The sequence below is a fragment of the Polypterus senegalus genome, chromosome 3 (genome assembly GCF_016835505.1).
Source record: "Polypterus senegalus isolate Bchr_013 chromosome 3, ASM1683550v1, whole genome shotgun sequence".
Lineage (NCBI taxonomy): Eukaryota > Metazoa > Chordata > Cladistia > Polypteriformes > Polypteridae > Polypterus > Polypterus senegalus.
The window spans coordinates 237,764,481-237,787,822 of record NC_053156.1 but is presented as its reverse complement, the minus strand read 5'-3'; the positions used below and the strand labels follow the sequence as shown (position 1 = coordinate 237,787,822).

The following is a 23,342-nucleotide window of genomic DNA, read 5'->3' as shown; positions in this document are numbered from 1 at the left end:
GCATGAGTGCGTGTGGCATGGGCAGCTTGCATGTCTGGAAAGGCACCATCAATGCAGAAAAATATATTCAGGTTCTAGAACAACATATGCTCCCATCCAGACGTCATCTCTTTCAGGGAAGACCCTGCATTTTTCAACAAGATAATGCCAGACCACATTCTGCATCAATCACAACATCATGGCTGCGTGGGAGAAGGATCCGGGTACTGAAATTGCCAGTCTGCAGTCCAGATCTTTCACCTATAGAGAACATTTGGCGCATCATAAAGAGGAAGGTGCGACATAGAAGGCCCAAGACGATTGAACAGTTAGAGGCCTGTATTAGACAAGAATGGGAGAGCATTCCTATTTCTAAACTTGAGAAACTGGTCTCCTCGGTCCCCAGACGCCTGTTGAGTGTTGTAAGAAGAAGGGGAGATGCCACACAGTGGTGAAAATGGCCTTGTCCCAACTTTTTTGGGATTTGTTGACACCATGAAATTCTAAATCAACATATTTTTCCCTTAAAATGATACATTTTCTCAGTTTAAACTTTTGTTCCGTGATTTATGTTCTATTCTGAATAAAATATTAGAAGTTGGCACTTCCACATCATTGCATTAAGTTTTTATTCACGATTTGTATAGTGTCCCAACTTTTTTGGATTCCGGTTTTTGTGTGTGTGTGTGTATGTATGTATATGTGTGTGTGTGTATATATATATATATATATATATATATATATATATATATATATATATATACTGTATACACACACACACACGCATACCTATACTAGCAGCGGCAAAGTACTGCTTTTAAATTTTTATTAAGAAGAAAAGTAAACCTTTTTAAACTGAGGGAAAATATACCAATAATTATTTGTTAAGGATCTCTTTGTATACCACGTTGTCAGTTCAGCACTCCGGTTGAAATAAGACCAAGCTGTGTGAGCTTACTCTTGAGGATGCAACGTATAGTTGGCCATGTAAAAAGCAATCTTGCCTGAAATCAATGGCAACCTTTTGTAGGGTCTGTCCCTGAGAGTTATTAATTGTCATCGCAAAGCAGAGCCTCACTGGAAATTGGAGGAATTTGAATTGAAATGGGACATCAGATGGTATAACAGGGATGCGAGGAATAAAAACTCTCTCCCCTGATCAACTGCTAGTAAAAATAGTTGCCTCAATTAGGTTCCTTTGCAGACACGTGACCTGAAGTCTTGTGCCGTTACAAAGTTTTGGTGGCTGTTTTTCAGTAACATTATTGGTGTCCCAACCTTCAAAATTAGATTATGCTCAGGAGTGCCTGGAGGATTCAGTGTGTGGAGAAACTCGAGCGACAGCGTGTCTATTAACATGTGGATTTTTCTGTGAGTATTTGACTGCAGCGTCACAAAGTTGTTTCCACAAGACCACGTTGGCTGCGGAGCTCAGCTCGGAGCGAAATGTAGCGAATGAAATGAGGTGAATGGGAGGGGAGATGATGACGTGACTCCCCCACTCGCCTTAACTCTCAATCCCTTCACAAACACAGTCTCTTGGATCTCAACTCTCCTTTATATAAATCAGTAAAGGCTAGAGGACTAAACACTAAGGAAAAAGAAAGACAATACCGTGTCAGCTGCGGAGCTCATCTTGGAGCGAAATGAAGTGAATGAAATGACGTGAATAGGAGGGGAGATGATGACGTGACTCCCCCTCCCGCCTTAACTTTCCATCCCTCCACAAACACAGTCTCTCGGCTTGACAAACTCCAGCGGCAGCATGTCTATGAACTTAATTTAAAGTTAAGCTTTACACCTTGCTTTCCTATTTGTTTGAATAAGCACAGTCCTTCACCAGCAATTTTAACTCCGTTACAGCAATTTTATCTCCGTTACAAAGTGATCAAAAGTCTCGTTTATACCCTGCATCTTCTCATTAAACTTGTATCTCGCAAATATCGTATTCGTCGTAGGCATGACAAACACTAGCGGCAGCGTGTCTAGATCTTGCGAAGTCCACGGCTTTATTTAATGTTAGCTAAGACCCGGCACTTAAGTTTCTCTCGCACTTTTGCTGAGTTTGTGCCAAACACTTGTCTATCCTTGACCATCTCATCTTCGTTTGCATAAGCACAGTCCTTCACCTGTGAATATTTAGCAGCAGTGTGTCTATTGGATTGCTGCTGACAGATGGCCTTATATGGGCAGGCACTCAATTACGTGGGAGGCGTGATGATGCGAGACGCAACTCCGTCTCACACGGCGACCGAGCTGCAGGCTATGGCTGTATATATGTACGTAAGTAGGTTCCAGTTATGACCGTTGCGCATAGGATTTCGAAATTAAATCTTCCTAACTTTTTTGTAAGTAAGCTGTAAGGAATGAGCCTGCCAAATTTCAGCATTCTACCTACACGGGAAGTTGGAGAATTAGTGATGTCAGTCCAGTCAGTCAGGGCTTTGCCTTTTATTAGTATAGATACATTTTTAAAATAAATAGAGTGAGCCTGTGCTGTGGCTTGAGAGATTGGCTTCCATAATCTAGGGTACCAGGTTATCGGATTTTGGAAATGGATTTGGATTTTTTTTACAATCACTCCATTATGTCAGCCAAAAATTCTAAATACAAAATTGAAAAGTAGCTTTTTATGATACATAGTGTTGATTGGCGAAATTCAACAGCACAGAATATGCTGTGTTCACTGGTGACTTTGTTCAAATAATATTTTCCTGGAAGTTCACCATGCAGATGGCTTAGATGATCATTTTTTTTCCCCCAAGTGGCCCATAATGCTTTGCAAGGCCACCCTGATATAAAAAACTATAGCAGCTGTGTTTCACCCATGCTTACTGTAAAATCACTGCCCAAACTGTTTCAAGCATGCTTGATTTCATGACCCTATCCAGCCAGATTTGTACTTGCATGCGTATAAAAAATAAATAAATAAATAAAACTAACTTGCAGTGTTTTCATTTGAAGGCAACATTAGCTGACCATAATGACAATATTATGAGTACTGCCAACTGATATTTTACACTGATCCCTGTGCAGCACGCAACACCACATGGCTAATTTGTGTATAAAAGTGCTACCCTTAAAAACAAGTCTTAAAGGAGCCCTCCTCCTACTCACTTAGTCAGATTTAGACCATATGAAATAATAATAATAAAGGAGTGTGGATCAGTTCAAAGACCAAAGTCCATATCGGCAGTCCCAAATGAGTAGCAAATCCACTGTTGTACAAACAAAATGTGACACTGCAATCAAATGGAAGCTGCACCAACACTTTTCAGATAATGTAAGACATTCTTCAGGCTTCATAAACCAGTCAAGGATGCAGCTATATGTATTCACCATAAATATAATAAACAGCTTATTATTTTTTATAGAATTACATTATTCTATGTTTGAGTGATGAAAATAATACTTGAACGTTTAAACAATTTAAATTATGAATTAAACAGAGTATTGCAAGTATTCAGATATTGTTTTGATATACGTCTTTCAGACTGACAAAATACAGTATATTATGTTTATCTTTTTGTATTACTGTTGTAATTGTAAATTCTAGATAGATAGTTTTAATAAATGTTACTGTCTATATATTTATTTAGGAAGAACAGTTGGGAGCCATTTTATCAACAGCAGTTGAAGCAAGTTCTCTTGGGCTTATAACTGGCTGCATCAAACAATGGACGTCTGAAGGCAAGATTGAATAAGCATTTGTTTTAATGCTTTTTAAATTTCATCCCGCAATCCACTTACTGTAGCCAGAACATCGTTATCATTTGCGTCTGATTTGTGTGATTTAAAAATTTTTAATGATACATTGTCTTGCATGCATGATTGTGTTTATTTTAATACAGAACATAATTTGCTTTATTTATTTTTATTTATAGATTAAAAATTCTGTATGACACATTTGTTGTTTTTCAATTTTAACATTCTTCTTCCTTCAATAAAGAACAACCTGGCTATGCTGCTAACTTGAGATTCGTGCTTGAATGGTCATGGAACAAAATTGTTTTGGCAAAAGAACAACTTGACAAACTCTGTGAGTAATATGTTACTATCACTTATTACTAATATTTTTACAGAAAATGAAGAAATTCATTAACTCTATCTCTGAAGGAAGAATCACTTTGAAATAATTATTTTTATCACATTTTATAATTATCAGATTTTTTTTGAGAAACAGAACCAAGAGGATTTCAGCTTGTGTAGAGTGAAGCAGAAAGTTACTAAATAATACTATGCAATAAACTAAAACCAAGAGAGAAGTAAAATTATTTTCTTTATAAACAGTCATCACCATTAGCTGATAAAAAAAATCAAATTAACATTCTACTAGTTAACCTCTTTAAGTCTTTAAAGAATTGATTTTAAATTATTGCCTATTCTGTTTCTACCTATTTTTAATGAAGATATTCAATTACTGTTTAATGAAGTGTTTGTTTTTACCTCGTTAAAATTGTTTAGTCATAAATTGTACTTTCAGATTTTAGTATATATCATTTAAGATTTATGAATATATAAAAGGGTGCTTTTGTACCTACTGCATTTACAATTTAACAGTTATTACTAATGCCTGACCAATATTGATTATTATAGACTGATATTGATATTTGGGCAGTAAGAATTACCTATTGCTTATACATATTCTTCTGATATTACTGGTGTGTTTAAGTGGTAGTTTTAGAAAACAAAAAAAAAATCATTGAAGAGAGGAAAAAAAGTAACTTGTGTGAGTTTTTTTACATGAATCATTTTGAATTAACATTTAAACCAATTGAATACAAGTTACCGTAGATACTCACGTATAAGTCGAAAAATGTATGCCTTAAAATTCATTCAAAAAAACTGGGTCGACTTATCCACGAGGCAACACAATTTTTCATAGTATTTGGGTAATGGCACAGTGCTTTTATTTAAAACAATCACAATCGGCATTCAAAGTAAACAGTTTTATTATCTCAGCTGCGTTCACGAGCCCAAACACACCCCACCCCCGCATCTGACACTGATGTTTTCACATAGACGCGCTGTAACAGAGGTAAACTCAGCTCCCTTCTACATATATTTTTGAATAGAAGCGCAATTGTTGTGTTAGATTTGTATCTTTTGTGAAAGTATTTCTTGGATACTTCAGGCTTCATACATTATGCAGTTTATGCCTACATTTTGTCATCTACTAGTAGAATATAAAAAAGTATCTGTTTTTACAATGTGTTTACACAGATTACTGTAGAAACAGAACAGACATGAAATGCGTGTTTTCCAAACAACGATCTATTATTTCCACTCTAAAACTCCACTTCACTCCCAGAAAATCAATCAAGGCATGAGCTGGGAGAAGTTTGTGCACGTTCTAAGTTGGTGGGGGGATGGAATAGCCGGCTGCTTGCAGCCTGATTTTTATCAGCACATTTAGATGACAAAAGACGCTGGTGGAGAGCTGTGAACGATTTTAAGAAGCGATTTAAGGTGGGACGGTTTACAAGTTTTTTCATAGGCTCTGGTAATTCTAGTGTTAATTACAATGAATAATAAGTTAAACAAAAATAACATATAGGTCCATGCAAAATGTTTGGAAACAATAGCCTAATTGGACATCTTGTTGGCTGTCTTCCATTTCTCATGGGTGGGACTTGAATTTTAGTTTAAGTCTGATATGATTGTATGAAACGTTATTTGCTTCTAATTAAAATCAATTAAAGACATCTGAAACTGATCTTGGGGATCTGATTGAACTAATTGATGCTGGCAGTTTCACCTGAGAAAGGAGTGGTGATGCATTGCTCTACAGTGCAGCATTACTTACACAGGCATGACCATCATGGAAGAGCCCTCATAATTAAACTTGCCTATAATCTCATCGCAGAAAAAGTCTTAAATATGCCAGACAACATCTGTGTAAGACAAGTATTTTAGAACCACAGAATGTTTGTTTAGAGAGAAAAGAAGGAGCAGCACTTGAAGAGAAGTTCATTTTGCCAACTATTGGGTACAGTGATAAATGTGTTATGCTTTGGTTTGTGTGTAGCAGCTTGTGGTGCTCGAAACATTGTACAATTATAGGTTTCTACTGAATAATAAACCCTAAAGGAGAATGTCAGACAGTCTGGAAATTAAAACTTGAGAAAGAATAGTTTCTACAACAAGTCAACAATCCAAAACACACTTCAAAATCTATTATGAAGTACCTCAAGAAGCACTAAGTGAAGGTTTTGGAATGGCCCACGAAGTTACCAAACTTGAACATCATTGAAAATATGTCGGTAAATCTTTAAATGTATTGTGCATTCCTCACAACCCCAGAATATCTCACAGCTGGAAGAGATGTATAAGGAAGAATGGGGAATAATTTAAAAAAAAGATATCTAAAGACTCCAGCTGCCAGTTATGATTTTTGCCAAAGGGGGTCAGTCTGCATACTGACTTAGTAGGGTGCCCAAGCATTTACAAATGCCACATTTTCTCTTCTGTTTTCTTAAGTTCATTAAATAAATCCAGTCCATCACACATTTCTATTAACCCTCACTTTTGTGTCTTTGAAGATATGGAAGGAACACTATAGCACCAAGAGTGAAATGTAAAAAGACACAAAGAATGGGCAGACCCACACTGCTCACGACTGGCACAGAATTTGGATCTGTGAAGTAACACCTATTACCAATAACCTACCTTTCTGCTCATAAATGTAAAACAACAAATTTATTTTGAATTGCACCTTGACTTAGAGAGCCCAAGGTTTCTCTCTTTGTTTTGCAGCCTCCTGCCTATGTAAACATTAGAATCTCAAAACGTGCATATTGATGAGTCGCGTAACTGATTTTACAGTTTTTCTCACAGGATGTAATAGTTCATGAAGTATCACTTAATATGCAATAGGCGTGTCCTAAAATCTATATATTTTTTTCTTTATTAAAGCTATATGTAAAATTAAAACACCTCCATTCTGAAATGTATAATATATTATGAAGAAACTTCCACCAAACCCACAACACCACCTTTTTCAAGTACAATTAAATTCACAACCAGCAAGGTAGCTTGGGAAGGCTTTTGTTTTTACATAAAAAGTGATCGGTTTGTTCCAGAGTAACATGTGAGAGCTCTTTTGAAAGGTGATAGGCTAAGGATTTCAGTTCTTTTATTAAACAGAAACTTGCTAGTCCATTTGTTACAAAAATATGCTCTTGAATCTACAACCAGCACAAACTGACATGCAGTTGTTGATAAAGGAATTCTCCTGTCATGTAATCGCTATAACTTACAGATGCAATTCTGTATGCCTTAGAAATCTAAATTCTCTACTCTCCTGAAATCTTATAGACTGGAATATAAATAAACCAATGCTCAGCTGCAATATCACTGCATGTATAGTGTAATCCTCTATGGAACAATTACCGTACTAAACAGAGATACATGTACGTCCATTTCAAAAATGCGATTCTGTTCCTATTTACTGGGTAAATGTCTAACCTTGGAAACAAGGACTATAAAATAAAAACCTCCTGCATGCATAGCATAGGCAGTACAATGACCAGTTTGCCATAATGGAATATGGCATGTTAACAGGAAATGTAAAGTGAAATGAAACCTTAATAGTTAGTAAAAAATTAATATACATAGTATATCTTCTGGAAAAAATGTGCATTACTGTTAGTTCCAGGAATGATAAATCCATATGCAGTTTAGTGTTTTGAATCCCAACTAATTATTTAGCATGTACATTGTTAATACTCAAATTCTTTGCAAACTTTGTACGCACCGTTCATATCAGGGAGTAAGTAGATTTTCAAATGAAGGATGGCTATACTAACAAAATATCTCCATAAACTGCTATTTGCTTTGAAGAGTTTCAATATCATAATATCAGTAGAGGTTCTGCCAATACAGATACATTGATAGATTCCAAATATTGGCCCGATATATCAACATCCGATATTATTGGTCAGGCTCTAATAATTACTGCTTTAACACCAAGTAATGTAGTGTTTCTTTACTGAGGATGTATGTTTTTTACTAGGTACTTCACTTTTTGATGGCTCTTGCAACTTCATTGATCCACAAACAATACAGATTTTGCAACACTACCAAATGGTTCTTTGCAACCTCAGCACAATCTTTAACTGTTTTCTTGGTGAAGCACAAGAATTGACAGAGAAAGGTGAGTATCACTATTATAGTCTCTAATGACAAACTGACTCTGTGTTTAAATTCAGAAATTAAAATTGTTTATTTTTCTTCGTCTCTGTGTAGCTTACCTTTAGAGAAGTTTATTATTCTTGTTAGTTTTTGGTAAGGAACTTTTGATGACCTTTGTAATCCAGACATTGCTGGTTTGTTGCTGGCCACTGCCTGTTACCAAAATGCAAATGTTTAGATTGGGATGGTTAATGCTGTGATTCCAAAAAAAAAAAAAAAAACAACACTTTCCCTAGTTGATAGGATTTGCACTGTGGATGGGTTGAAGCATTGGGGTGATGGCATAGCTCAGCTGACTTTACCAGAAGGCTGTCTGTTTGCAGTGCTTAGAAGCAATCCCGCTTAGGAACTCGCTAATTGCGCACAGCATAAAAGGTGGGTGGCCACTTCAGCTACTGCTGTGAAAATGTCATGCTTTGACCATGTTCAATCATGAAGTCATTTTCTTTTTACACCAACAAAATGTGCAGATTAGGTTAAGTGACAGGTCTGAATTGGTTTTGCATCATTAAGTGCGTGTATAGGTTTGAATATGTGCTGTACAAGATGAAGTTGCTTCCAGCTTCTTTGAAAAAATAAGCTTTCCAAATAGCTTGTACACTCTTAGTTATACTCTTAGTTATACTAATGTGGTGAATACAGTTATTAAGCTTTGAGATTTTATAGGTAAAAATACTGTGTCCTTTACACTTGTTTTGCCAGATGTCCTTGTCATTGCATAGACATACTATACCCCCTTGATTATAACCCCAACCAAATACTATGTTTCCAAAAAGTAGCAAACATAGAGGGTTTGTGGTTTTACAATTAGATTTTCACGCTTTTGATTTTATGTTGGTAGTAGAATAGTGGTGGCCCTGACTTGTACACATAGACTCTACATAGCTTGTGTTCTCAAAACAAAGGTGAGTGAGCATAATACATATATATATATATACATGAGTTATAAATAATGGCTATAGTTCAGATTTATATCATTACTTTTCAGAAAGTGAATTAAAAATGAATTAAAAAATGGAGTAATATATTTTTGTTCATTTTTCTTCTTCTCATGATCCCTAAATTTGTAAGGTATACATTATTAAACTTGAAATAAAAGTACTTAATCCCAACACCACATACTCTTTGATATTCAAGGCCTTACATACATAAAATTTATGGTTATTGCAGAAAGTGAATGCAGCCCATATCTGTACCAAACCAAGGAAACTTTCAGTGAAGCAATTATTTGTCATTATACAGATAGACAAAAAAGGCTATAAGTAGATGTTTGTGTCCTCCATAATCCATACATTTTGTAAGTTGAGAATCTTGGCAAAGAACTAACTTTATTTGACTTTTAGGACTGCAGGAACTATTAAGCAAGCATGTGGTTGCCACCCTGATTTCCCAGTATGTCCAAGTGGTTCTCTGGTTTTGCCGTTGTGGTCTACTACCTGAAACATCAGGTAAGTTTTTAACAGTATCACTTCATTTCTGCATATAGAGGGCCTTGCAAAAGTGCTATTTGATGTTCATAAATGTTGCTATATTATATAGTGCATCCGGATAGTATTCACAGCGCATCACTTTTTCCACATTTTGTTATGTTACAGCCTTATTCCAAAATGGATTAAATTCATTTTTTTCCTCAGAATTCTACACACAACACCCCATAAAGACAATGTGAAAAAAAGTTTACTTGAGGTTTTTGCAAATTTATTAAAAATAAAAAAAAAAAACTGAGAAATGACATGTACATAAGTATTCAAAGCCTTTGCTCAATACTTTGTCGATGCACCTTTGGCAGAAATTACAGCCTCAAGTCTTTTTGAGTATGATGTCATAAGCTTGGCACATCTATCCTTGGCCTGTTTCCTCCATTCCTCTTTGCAGCACCTCTCAAGCTCCATCAGGTTTGATGGGAAGCGTCGGTGCACAGCCATTTTAAGATCTCTCCAGAGATGTTCAATCGGATTCAAGTCTGGGCTCTGGCTGGGCGCTCAAGGACATTCACAGAGTTGTTCTGAAGCCACTCCTTTGATATCTTGGCTGTGTGCTTAGGGTCGTTGTCCTGCTGAAAGATGAACCGTCGCTGCAGTCTGAGGTCAAGAGCGCTCCGAAGCAGGTTTTCATCCAGGATGTCTCTGTGCATTGCTGCAGTCATCTTTCCCTTTATCCTGACTAGTCTCCCAGTTCCTGCTGCTGAAAAACATCCCCACAGCATGATGCTGCCACCACCATGCTTCACTGTAGGGGTGGTATTGGCCTGGTGATGAGCTGTGCCTGGTTTCCTCCAAACGTGACCCCTGGCAGTCACACCAAAGAGTTCAATCTTTGTCTCATCAGACCAGAGAATTTTGTTTCTCATGGTCTGGGAGTCCTTCTGGTGCCTTTTGGCAAACTCCAGGTGGGCTGCCATGTGCCTTTTACTACCATACAGGCCTGATTGGTGGATTGCTGCAAAGATGGTTGTCCTTCTGGAAGGTTCTCCTCTCTCCACAGAGGACCTCTGGAGCTCTGACAGAGTGACCATCATGTTCTTGATCACCTCCCTGACTAAGGCCCTTCTCCCCCAATCACTCAGTTTAGATTGCCGGCCAGCTCTAGGAAGAGTCCTGGTGGTTTTGAACTTCTTCCACTTACGGATGATGGAGGCCACTGTACTCATTGGGACCTTCAAAGCAGCAGAAATTTTTCTGTAACCTTCCCCAGTTTTGTGCCTCGAGACAATCCTGTCTCTGAGGTCTACAGACAGTTCCTTTAACTTCATGCTTGGTTTGTGCTCTGACATGAGCTGTCAACTGTGGGACCTTATATAAACAGGTGTGTGCCTTTCCAAATCATGTCCAATCAACTGAATTTACCACAGGTGGACTCTAATTAAGCTGCCGAAACATCTCAAGGATGATCAGGAGAAACGGGATGCACCTGAGCTCAATTTTGTGCTTCATGGCAAAGGCTGTGAATACTTATGTACATGTGCTTTCTCAATTTTTTTTTATTTTTAAATAAATTTGCAAAAATCTAAAGTAAACTTTTTTCACGTTGTCATTATGGGGTGTTGTGTGTAAAATTCTGAGGAAAAAAATGAATTTAATCCATTTTGGAATAAGGCTGTAACATAACAAAATGTGATGCGCTGTAAATGGTACTTAAACATTTCTGTTTCAGTAGATATTTTTATTGCAAACTCTTATGTTCAGTGATAAGAGCACTTTGTTTCATTAATTTCTCGTTTTCTAGTAATAGTAGAAATAGATTTAAAATACCTACAGTCTACCTAGTTTTAAATTTGTATAGAAGTGTTAGTGGTGAACTATGGCAACATGTTGGATATTGTTCAGGCGTTAAGTAAGAATTTCGCTATTCTTATATATACCTGTATATTTGACAATGCTGCTGCAATAATACTACTACTACCACATTTCACTGTCAGTTGACACAAAGACAAGTAGATATTTTTTCACTCTTAGTAATATGTATCCTCCTGTGTTCTGTTTTGAAAATTAAACAAAGAATTACAAAATATACAAACTAGTTGATTGTTGTGTTTAATAATAAAACAAATGCAACCTCTTATATCCTATATGGTGGGATTTTATGTTTATTTGCCAAAAATGTCTGTTTTTCAGTACATATCATTTCTCAAATTTTGACAATGGTTCCAATACTCATTTTCTGTTAGTTCTATCTTTCTGTCCACATTGTCCTGCTTGCTTATTTCTTTGACAACAAGTTGACTTCCATACCTGACATGTACACATACTGCCACCCACATGGAGCAGTAGTCCCACTTTCTCTCATACACTATGCTGTTTAACATTAGCTTGGTAAATAAAAGAAGAGGACTACAATAGATTCAATTCTTTTAATACCAATGTTGTTGGATAAGTGCTTCAGCAAGAGTTCTATGAGGAAATATTTCAGGTTTGAGGCAGTTGCCACACCTTAAGATACCAGCAAGGCTATGTGCAAAATGTGCTTCAGAGCTGTGACAATCAAAAGCTGCGAACTAGGGCTGATAAATTTGAGGAAAATACCTAATTGCAATTTTTCTGACAGATAATTGCAGTTGCGATTTTATGTGCAATATAATTTTTAAAAGTCTGGCTTCGGTTCAATATTCAATATGAAATAGATTACCATCAAAATATAGTTTTTTAATATTCTAATGCAAGGATGACATATTTGTCACATTTTCCAATTGGCATTGGTGGCTCAGGAGCAGCATCTGAATATTGCACAATCTGTAATCAAAAGAAAATTATTTTCTGATATCCAGTATTTATTCTGATATCCATATTATCATAAAGGTGATCACTGGATGTAATAGGAATAGAATCTAAATGTTACACAAAATATCTAAATATTGCACATTCAAATAAATAATTTATTTGCAGTTAACCAACATTTACTTTTTTATTTTTTTTTTTAAACAAAGGATGCCACTATAAGATATAGAGCAGAACAGCTGGAATCTTAAAATTACAGCAAACAACAGACGCATAATACTTGCTTCACTGACATCTCTACTTCTTTTCAACACTCATTGTGGTCTTTACAAATGTCAAACTTTGCTGGATTCAGACATGAACGCTAACACGTGGCTACATTTACTCAGCTTCACCTAGTTAATGCACTAGGGCTTACAAATTAGCCAAAAATAAAGTTCAAATTAAAAATGAGTAAATATTCAAATGTATACTAACTTATGTTTACAATGCTGGGCATAACAGGTACATTTGTCCTTGATATTTTTTTTTATTTTTTTTTTATACTTTAATAGTAAAGGCCGCAGCAGCCAGAGCAAGAAGGAACACCAACTTTTTAAAAAAAAAAAATCTAGTGGTATTCAGGCCAAATGTAAGAGCTATCAAAATCCCAAGCAGCTGCACCCTTTAAAAGGAAAAGCATCCTCACCACTGTCTTGTTTTCAGTCTGCTACTGATGGCTAGATGCTTAAGTTTAAACCACGTGGCCTGTTTGTTACAAAAGCACAATAATTTTATCTCACACCCCAGTGCTCGTGCTTTGTAAAGATTTAAATTCCTTTTCATGGTTGCTTTTATGGCTTACTGTCCTGACAAGGATTAAGACAAAAAATGTCCAGTCAGTTAGTTAGACCACAACAATGTGGGAATAGTGAATGGTGTAAAAGAGCAAGCTGATCAAAGGCATGCTTTTAATTTTGGAGGTACCAACTGTGGGCAGTGGCAGGATACATTTAATTTCATATCATTCATGAAAAAGGCAGGTTTGTATCTTTAAGATTTGCAAAGAAATGTGGGATCGTCACAATATCAAGTTAGGGTCATACAATCTGTCTACTTTTTCTCCTTCAGTCTATTCAGATGCAAAATTATATTGTAATATCACTAAAGAAGTGTTTAGAAAACTCTGGGTGAGTGCTGTTGTGGCAAACCCATCGCCCAGACTAAATCTTAAGGCAGTCCTTTGCATTTCTGTGGGTAGGCCCTAGTCATTATGAATTTCTCATTTTAAACCTAGTGAATCCTTTTGCACTTGTTTATTAAAGCAGTCATTTCAAAATAAATGAACAGCAGAGATGCTAACACGTTAATCAATGAAGTGGTAGTTTAAAAGAGATGATTTCTAACGAAAGCTTGGTGCCATCACCATAGTAGACATTTTCCTCAGACGAGAGCCAACCAAGTTCCTAAACCCCAAGATCTCCTAAACTTAAGTCCTAGAATTTAGAAATTTGGCAAGGAGGTTTGTTTTAGGGTCTATGTAAGAGATAAGAATGTATTTTGCGAAACTCCTACCCTACGGGGTTGAAACTACCCCTTCAATTTTTAAATATTTTATCTCTCAAAAATGGTTCATTTTTCTCAGAAATGCTGAAATACATCAGTTTTATTTTCATAATTTTTTGATTATTTTTTGCAATATTTGTGTTCAGTAACAGGACAACAGTAGTTTTTATAGACTGAAAAACAAATGTTTATTTACTGCAGATGATGCTAACTACTTTGTTATGTTTATTTGGATTATTGTTTCAAAACAACAGTGGAAAAACAACTAATCTTGTTAGCATGTATTTTTGTTTTAGTGTTTTGCTTCTTGATGACTTTCAGGTCAGGGGCCTCTTGCATAACGGCGTGCGTAGAATTCACACTATAACATGACGTAAGCACAAAAGCCTAAATGTACTTATGCACAAAAAATTCTAGATGCAGGAATCTGTACGTTCGCCAACTTCCACGTTCTTCCACTACATAAATACCGGTCAGAGTGAAAAGTAACGCTCATGCACGCGCCTGCTGTCACGCCCCAACTCCACCCAGAATTACGCCTCTTTTAATATGCAAATCAGTATAAATAGCCCTTAAGCTGAGCGTTCTGTGAAAAGACAATGGGAAAAGCATGGGAGAAAATATAAGAATTTCAGTGAATTCCAAGTGGAGGCAAGGAAAAACGTACTATTTGTTGGTTTAAACAGTGGTATAAACAACAAAAGGAAGTTGATCGAGTGACAGAGTGTTGGAGAAACTCAAAAGCTCAAGTTCACAAAGTCACACAGTGCTCGAAATAAAAAAAGTTGTCACATATCAAAGCCGCCGTCAAAAGGCGAGTCCTAGCCCACTAGCTGAGTGTCATATGAAAGCTTATTAGAGTACAGAGAAATAAAAAGTGGGAGGAAAAAAGCATGAAATGTAAACTTTCATCTCAAAATTTCCACTTTAATCACAGTTTATTTTGTCATTAAAGTCGATCATCATAAACTTCATCTTAAAATTGGTTAATTTATTAGTTTCTCAAATCCCATCGTAACTAAAGTAGCACGTTAAATGCTTTATGTATTTGATCTTCTATGTGCTCTATGTGTGTGAATCATACGTGCTTCTTAAACCAGCTTTCTCTTCCTCCAACTGGACACAGAATCCATTACATTCGTGATATTACAGCTCTCTGAATAATTAAAATACTGAGATGTATACATGATATCATTTTCATGATGATTGGAGTTAAAGCATGTTATTAAACATAGGAACACGGTGGCGCAGTGATTGTTCATGTCTCACGCAAGATGCTTGCTGTGCCATGCGCGACCTTCGATGAAATGCTTTATTTCAGCAGTACTGTCTCTTTCAAATGTACTAACCTCCAATTCCTGTCCTTACTTTTCTTTCTCTAAATACCCAATCGCCATACAATCAGCTCTGTAATAGACGTTAAGCCATCTGTAAGCTTAGAATGGCGATTCTTCAAAACTTTTAAGGAACATTGAATATCTTCGTGGTACGTGTTTAATTATTCTATCCATCTATCCTTTCAGTGTCGCCCCAGCAAGAGGCAGGAACAATCCGTGAACGCAGTGGCACTGTTTCCTCACATGTATAATTATTAACAATATAGATTATTTAAATGAAGTTAAAGTTTTATCTGTATAATAAACATATTTTGCTGCATTTCATCTTAAAAATGATATTGTCATCATATGTAAATACAGTTCTACAAGGAGCACCTGATTGAGTGCATTTATAGTTCTTGGGATGAAACTGCTTCTGAACCGCGAAGTCCTTACAGGAAAGGCTTTGAAACGTTTGCCGTGTGAAAGCAGATCAACAGACAGCATGGCTGAGGCAGCGTGTTCTTGATGCTGCATACCGATAATTCTCTTTCTCAGCTACTGTAGATCTTTGATTCCCCACTCAGATACAGAGATAAAAATACTCCGTGTGGTGCAGTGAGAGTAATATTGAAAAAGAAGATCTGCTGCGGCAACCCCTAACGGGAGCAGCTGAAAGAAGAAGAAGGCGGCGCAATGAGAATAACAACACTAAAGCAGCTATTGTATTTAGAATAGTTTGACCATTCTGTGGACCATTATATTGTTACTGGTTAATTACAATCAGATACATTAAACTAATAAACAATATGCAGTTAATTTCAGTGTATTTATAAAGCCGCGTCAGGGATGTGGATCTGAAAAAGAAAGAATAACCACACAGGAACAGTGGCACTGCTTTGACGCTGGGTGCTGCCAATCTGCAAAACCAAGTGGAGAACTTGCGTACGACAGGCTATGAGCTACAGTGGAAATGTGCATGACTTTACTCCAAGTTTAGATTTTATATATCGCGATTTGAACGTGGAAACGTTCTTAAGCAACATTTCTGTGCGTACGCACCGTTTATACATAAGTCCCCTGTTGTGTTGTTTGTTTCCGTAAGGGGAATAAAGTGATTTCCTAAGAGGATACTAATGACCACATATACAGATGCTGTGATACTTATTCACCTATTGATTTTACAATGAGAAAACTGACATAACTTCTGCAAACTCCACCCTGTGTAGCAGTTGATTGCTTTAAATGTCTAGCCTACAGCTTATATTGGGGCAGTGGCAGTAGTAAAGTTGGTGATTGATTGTCCTCAGTGGTGAAGGCCATTGGCCAAAATATCACATACCACCATGCAAGGTGGACAGGCTCAAAATAATGTTGATAATTTAAAATAATAGAAAAATATAATGTTTGCAGTTGTAAACAGGGAACAAATAAGTTAAAAACTTACATCTTTTAACAAAAGAAGATAAACCATTATAACCCCTAAAATAAGCCAGTCTTTTTATTAGAGAAATTGCAAAGAAGGCCTTTTTATGTAACTGAGAATGACATTAGCTTTCGGTTTTTAATAACCTTAACCTCTTTTAATCCACTGGTATTTTATTGTGTACCTATGTACCTTTTCAACCTATTCTGTGGACTTAAGTTGCTTTTAAGTATTGATAAAAAGCTGATGAAATGGTACTGTTATAAAACTTTTAATTGGTAGTGTATTAAAAAATAAAATGATAGGCAGACACATGCTAGATAGGGTGTTAAAAGTACATTTTAAAATACCGTATATACTCACATATTTGAAACCCCTAAAATCAGACCCTGACTTATACACCCGTTCAGAAATGCGACACTTACAATTTTTTATTTTATTTTATTTTTTTACATCTTCTTGCCTCCTCCAATCTCGCATCAGTTTCTCAGACACATTGGATTTTGTAGCAGCAGTACAGTTACCAATTTCTTTCGCTACTTCGACGTTTAAAACCAGCTTCATATTTTCTTCTGATCGAACGCTCCATCGTAGATATGGGATGCTCTTACAATAAAGGTGTATGAGGGTGTGAGATACAAAAAACACAAATCAGTGGAAACTTTGCTTCGGAATAGTTCGGGTAGTACCGTGTGGTCACGTAGGCACAATACATAGAAAAAAAAGGCAGTGTGCTCCATGGTTACTCTCTCAGGTGGGCTTTAGCATATCATAGTCTCTTGGACAAATATTGTGAGTTTTCCACATTTGACTTATACCACTGACGTTATAAGATACCAGAAATTATACGTTAAAATCAAGTCCCGACTTATCTGAGGGAGAACTTATCCCCAAGTATATACGCTATATTAAAAACACACATGCAATATTGCTGGTATCTGCATACACATAGGGGTAAATCTAAGTTTAATCCTGTTCATAGTTCAATGGGCTGGAGCAGCCCCTCATGAGCAGAACTTCATTGGTTGAAAACAGACCAAAGTTGGGTAAAGTTGCCAATTTGTCACAGGGCCCATCCAATTAAGGCCCACTTTACAACCCTGCTGATTCTCTGGTAATTGCATGAATAGGACATGTACCATCAATTGACGGCAGTGTTGTAACCTTCATCATACTGTGTATCACCATGGGATGCTCCACTGTCCTTGGGACTTGAATCATAACATCATCTGTCCTCTGTCTTTACCAGCATGCATTTCACTATTCCTAACAGGATTTTTTTATGAATGTTCTTTATTTATTTGTGTGTATATTTGTATTTATAAGTGTGGTTGTTTGTGTAAAGAATCTATATATAAGAAAAACACCAAGTTAAACGTTTAAAAATACTATATTAGTTTAGAGAATGTGTATTTTTAAGCTGGCATTCTAGGTACATCTTTGAAATATTGCTGAAATTACGTTATTTTTTGTAGATAAAAACTAGTGTGTGGTTAGACATGGATTTTTACAAAATCACTTTTTTTTAGCAGATGGGGATATACTACAATTGTCCAGGCCTTTCTACAATTACCCTTTAATAAATGATTTCTATGGAAGTCGTCGGCAAAAACTCAAAAGACTGTCAAGGTAAAACTGGAGTTACCTTTTAAAACATTTTTTTAACATTACTATTCCCTTTTTGTTAAAATCAACATCAGGACATATTTACAGTAAATAAAGTCCTTTGAGTTGGACATAAATGTACCAGAAATTAGACCCTAACTGTTAGAGGTTCTTTGTTGGCTTACACAGCCTGCTATTTTTGCCTAACTATCTAAGAAGGTTCATACCCATTTTCATACTAACCAAATAGAATACCACTGCAGTATTTCTTCTTCAAAATGCTAACTTTAAATTTCCTACCATATTGATGTCTCATTTTTCTCAGTTAGAAGAATCCAAACTGTCACACTACATTGCAGTGGGAATGAGATGTATGATTAAAAATGATAATTTAACAAACTATTTAGTTTTCTGATTTGTGGTAATCATTTGTCACCACAACTCATTACCATAGTATTTAAACTTAAACACATTCAGGAGCTGTCATGTTTCAGGCCATTTTTAATTTATTTTTTTTAGTGTTTTCTTGAGTAGCTCAGAATCTCATTCACTTATCTAGTGTACAAAAGGAAAAAGTGTAGCCTGTTTTGAAATTTTGTTGCAACTCCATCATAACCCTTTGTGAAATACAAAATGGCTAGGTTACTTGCCATCAGAAAGTTAGATCCAGGTTTCTCTTCTGATGGTGTAGCATTAGGCCCAATTAAGCTATGCAGTTATATATAATGTGTATCCAGTTGCGTCAGTAAGAAAGTGAGTCAGAGCTGGAAAACTTTGTATTTTCATAATTAAGCAAAACAGCTTATTTAAAATGCCAAATTTCCCCTGACAACAAAGTTCTATCCCTCTCTCTCGTTCTCTCTCATGTTAAATATTTTACAAATATAAGGTATTTTTTTTTATTCAGGCAAGTGCAATATACTTAAGCATTTCACCATACTTTCCAGGCACATTCTTTGCACTGTGATTTTTATTTGTAATAATGCAAATGCTAGTCAGTAAATTATAGAACACTGTTTTGCCCTGTGTTTTTGGTATTTTAGATTCTAGACCCTTCTTAGACCTTGAAAAATCACATTTTTATTCATTGATCACTTTCTGTACCTTTCAGAGGTAAATGGAATTCAGATTGTCTTATGATTGATGGCTTGGTGTCTCAATTTGGAGATCGTGTCGTGAAACTCTGGAAGCGTGATGGTGGAACAGAGAAATATCCTCCTCCCACTCTTCATGTAAGGATTTGTTTTCTAGTTTATGGACAAATATTCCCTGGGTTTACTCTTTCAGGACTGTTTAAGATTATATTTTATGTTTGTAAAATCTGGACTGTATTGCCAATAGATATCTCTACGTTAATCCTTATACGCTGCTGCCTGGGGGCTTGTTTTGTTTTGGACCTGCTCTGTTTCTAGGTATGTTGGAGGACTGGGACTTTATGAAGTGTGATCTATGTAATTGAAGGGAGGAAAAATGGGGCTGGTGGGGGAAAACGAGAGCAAGCTACTTCTATCCTTTTAATCTTGTAAGTGCCAACGTAACAGTAGGCTTCATGGCAAGAACTCCTGGAAAAATTGGAAATTATGGTTAAAGCTATCTTATGTAATAATGTATCATCTTGAATTAAGACTATAAATTGACAACGAAAGGTCAGAAGCAATGTCTCCATGACCAAACAGTTAACTTTGTGAGCTGGAATGTTAAAGGTCTCAATCAAGAATTAAAGAGAAAGTATTCTCTCACCTAACAGGTCTAAATGCTAAAATAGTATTTTTATAAGTGACCCACTTATTAAGCAAGGATCAGTTTCAGTTGCGTAGAGATTGGTATTCCACTCCACCTATACAAAGAAAACTAGAGATGTGGCCATTCTTTTACATAGAACAATTTCATTTGTAATATCAGATGTAGTATCTGATTCTGAAGGGCGATATGTGATTGTTATGGGTAATTTATTTAACTGTAAAGTGATTTTGATAAATATCTATGCACCTAATTTGGATGATAGGAACTACATCCAAAATGTATTTGCATCCATTCCCAATGTGAACACTCATAAAATTGTAATGACTTATGACTTTAATTGTGTTTTAAATCCAGACCTAGATCGGCCTTCTGCCACAGGGGCAATAACATCTAACACTGCAAAAACAATTTTATATAGTTTGTAACTGATCACAACTTATCAGACCCCTGGAGATTTCTAAACCCAAACTCAAGAGCATATTCCTTTCTTCTCACCAGTTACTCAAGAATTGATTAGATAGCAATTTCTTGCCCACAATTAAATCTTGCAAGTACTACACTATTGTTATTTCCAACCATGCCCCTTTGATGATGGAGCTCACATCATTATGACCCACATACTTATCTCGCAGCTGGCATCTTAACCCACTTTTATTAGCAGACAAGAGCTGTACTGAGTTTATATCTAAGCAAATAGATGTTTTTTTTTTGAGACAAATATTATACATCCTCAGAGGTAACTGCAGGAATACTCTGGGGAAACTGTGAAGGCTTTCTTAAGAGGACTGATTATTTCATATCTTTCCCATAAAATTAAATCTGAGTCCAGGAAGGCATCAAAGCTAATTAGTGTAATTACCAGAACAGATCAAGAACATGGCAGGTGTCCAAATGAGGTACTTTATAGGAAAAGACAGGCTTTGCATTCAGAACTCAACCTCTTGACAAGAAAAGAAACGGAACAACTGATTTTTAAAACACAACCTCACTACTGTGAACACAGAGAGAAGGCTTACCTCAACAAATCCAAAAGGGTGGAAGTTCGCAGTGCAATACCAGTAATTACCAACACAGAAAGAGACAAGATCATTGACCATTAAAATATAATGCACACTTTTAGAGACTACTAAAAGTCCTTATATTCTACTCAGTTTAAAGAAAACAACACACAACCTAATGTGTTTTTGGATGCATTACAGATACCACAACTAGATACTCTCGGTGCAGAGGAATTGGATAAACCTCTGGCACTCTCAGATTTACTAGATGCTATAAACTCACTTCAGTTTATGGACAAATATGCATTTCACCTTTGTTCTGTTAATTTTGTTTCAGAGATCCGTTTTTTTAATGCATTAAATAAAGTTTGTTTATATTCCCTATCCTTTGGTCGCAATAATAATGCTTTACACTGTGACAAATTCCAAAATATGTTTTTTGCTGGCATTTTAAAAATATTATATTTTAATTTTTCACTATTTTGCTTAGGGATTCTCCGATCAGGTTTTTTAAGACCAATACCGATCACTTATTTCATGTTACTTGATTAGCCTATTCTGATACCTATTCAGGTTCTTTTTTTCTTCTTGATCTCTTTAAAAAGCTTTACACTAATCTCCTGAATAACCAGACAAATAGAAGTTTTATCTCCTTTATTAAAGTGTATTTTTATAACTAAACTGTAGACCACTGGTCTTAACTGATCATTTTTTTATTAACAAAATGAAATTATGTAGGCTTATTATTCAGTGATCATAAAATACTAAAATAAATAAAATTACAAAAATATTCATCCATAATACATATGGCTTGAAAAAAATAAAATGCCCCTCATAGAACAATCAGAGCATCCTTAATTTTGCTATTGTACTTCATTGAATATCTGCATTATTATTTAAAAATTCATTTTCTAATTTGTAGAATTAAATAATATCTAAACATGTGCAGCACTATTGCATTTGTCCCATTCTCTCATTTGTGAATTAATTTCTTTGTTATTTGTTTTTGTTTTTCCCCCAAGGCACTGCTTGATATTTATCTTCTGGAAAATGTTGATGAATCAGCAAAACATGCAATTGTATCCTTCAGTTTTAATATTGGTTCATTTATAGTTTTGTCAAAGTAAATTGTTCACTTTGAAATTTCTGCATGTGAGCAGTGCTTTTAATATACAACACAAGCAAATTCCAAGTACTTAGAGGGAAAAAAAATCCTTTTATTAAAGCATGCAGGTAGAATAAACCAGGTGCAGCAACATCAATATAGTAATATTTTCTCAAAAACTGACCTTTGTACAGTTTGCCATCAGTTTTCAGTTTAAATGCTTGTCCTTTGTGAGCTTAACGCTGTTTCAAAGCTGTGGGGGTTTGAGCATGGCTTTTAAGCAAGCATTAACAAAAAGAAAGCATATTTGTTTAAATGTATGAGAAACCAAATTTAAAAAATCAAGTTGTTTAAATCATCACATTTGCATCATAGTCGTTTGTCTAAGAGTTTCTTTATGAAACAGAAATAAAACTATGAATGTCCATGTTTGTCTTTGTAGGTTCTGTTGTGAACCAAGCTGATTATAGTAGATATTAGATTTGATCATAATTTATAAATAGTAGTAGAATAATGTACCATTTTAGCCTTTTATAGATGCAATGAGAAGTGAAGTACCTTGCTTGAAGAAGGGGCCTGTTGCATGTTGTAATCTACTCAGTTCCTGCATCATTGCTGCGATATACTTAAGCTGCAGGTAAATTAGGCATGTAACTAAACTCTTAGAGCAGAGTCTCTTTCATGCTGCACACACTGATTGCAAACAGTTACATATGTATAAGAGGCGCAACAGGATCAGATTGTCCATCAACTCGTTTATTGGCAAAGGCAACGATGGCATGGATATAGACGAGACAGAAAGTTCTGACTTAAAAGCAGATTTGCTCCCCAAACAAGTTAGTAAATCTGTTGTATGGCAATGCTTTGGCTTTAAATGGGAATACCATTTACAAACTCAGGTATTTTGTAAATCATGTCGAGCTGAAGTGGCTTCTTTGAGAAGAAACACAACAAGCCTGTTCCATAATTTGAAACACAGTCATAAAGCAGTACAAAGAGTGCTGTTCACAAAAATGTGCAAGCAGCAGAGCCAGTTCCCAATGTCAAAAAGAAATAACATAGCCATTACCCATAACCTGTGTAAAGACTTGTTGCTGATACTGAAAAAACAAGTTTTTGTGTACTTCATCAACAAACTTGATAATAGTGGTACCAGATTCCATCCTTTACATGTTTTTTCCAAGTTACCACCCCATTTATATATGAGCAGTGTTGCAA

The 23,342-nt window shown here is 35.8% G+C and overlaps 1 protein-coding gene across 3 annotated transcripts in view; it reads left to right on the top strand.

Moving 5' to 3' along the window:
- The window catches only part of ahctf1 (AT hook containing transcription factor 1), a 141,742-nt gene that overhangs the window by 70,370 nt on the left and 48,030 nt on the right, over positions 1-23,342 (top strand). For 2 of the 3 annotated variants that reach the window (XM_039748808.1, XM_039748806.1), the window contains exons 13-19: positions 3,579-3,669; positions 3,929-4,018; positions 7,994-8,134; positions 9,516-9,620; positions 18,203-18,302; positions 19,390-19,510; positions 22,042-22,098. In XM_039748808.1, coding sequence (XP_039604742.1) covers positions 3,579-3,669; positions 3,929-4,018; positions 7,994-8,134; positions 9,516-9,620; positions 18,203-18,302; positions 19,390-19,510; positions 22,042-22,098 — 705 coding nt within the window. The remainder of the gene's footprint in view (positions 1-3,578; positions 3,670-3,928; positions 4,019-7,993; positions 8,135-9,515; positions 9,621-18,202; positions 18,303-19,389; positions 19,511-22,041; positions 22,099-23,342) is intronic. The other variant, XM_039748807.1, reaches the window with a different exon arrangement.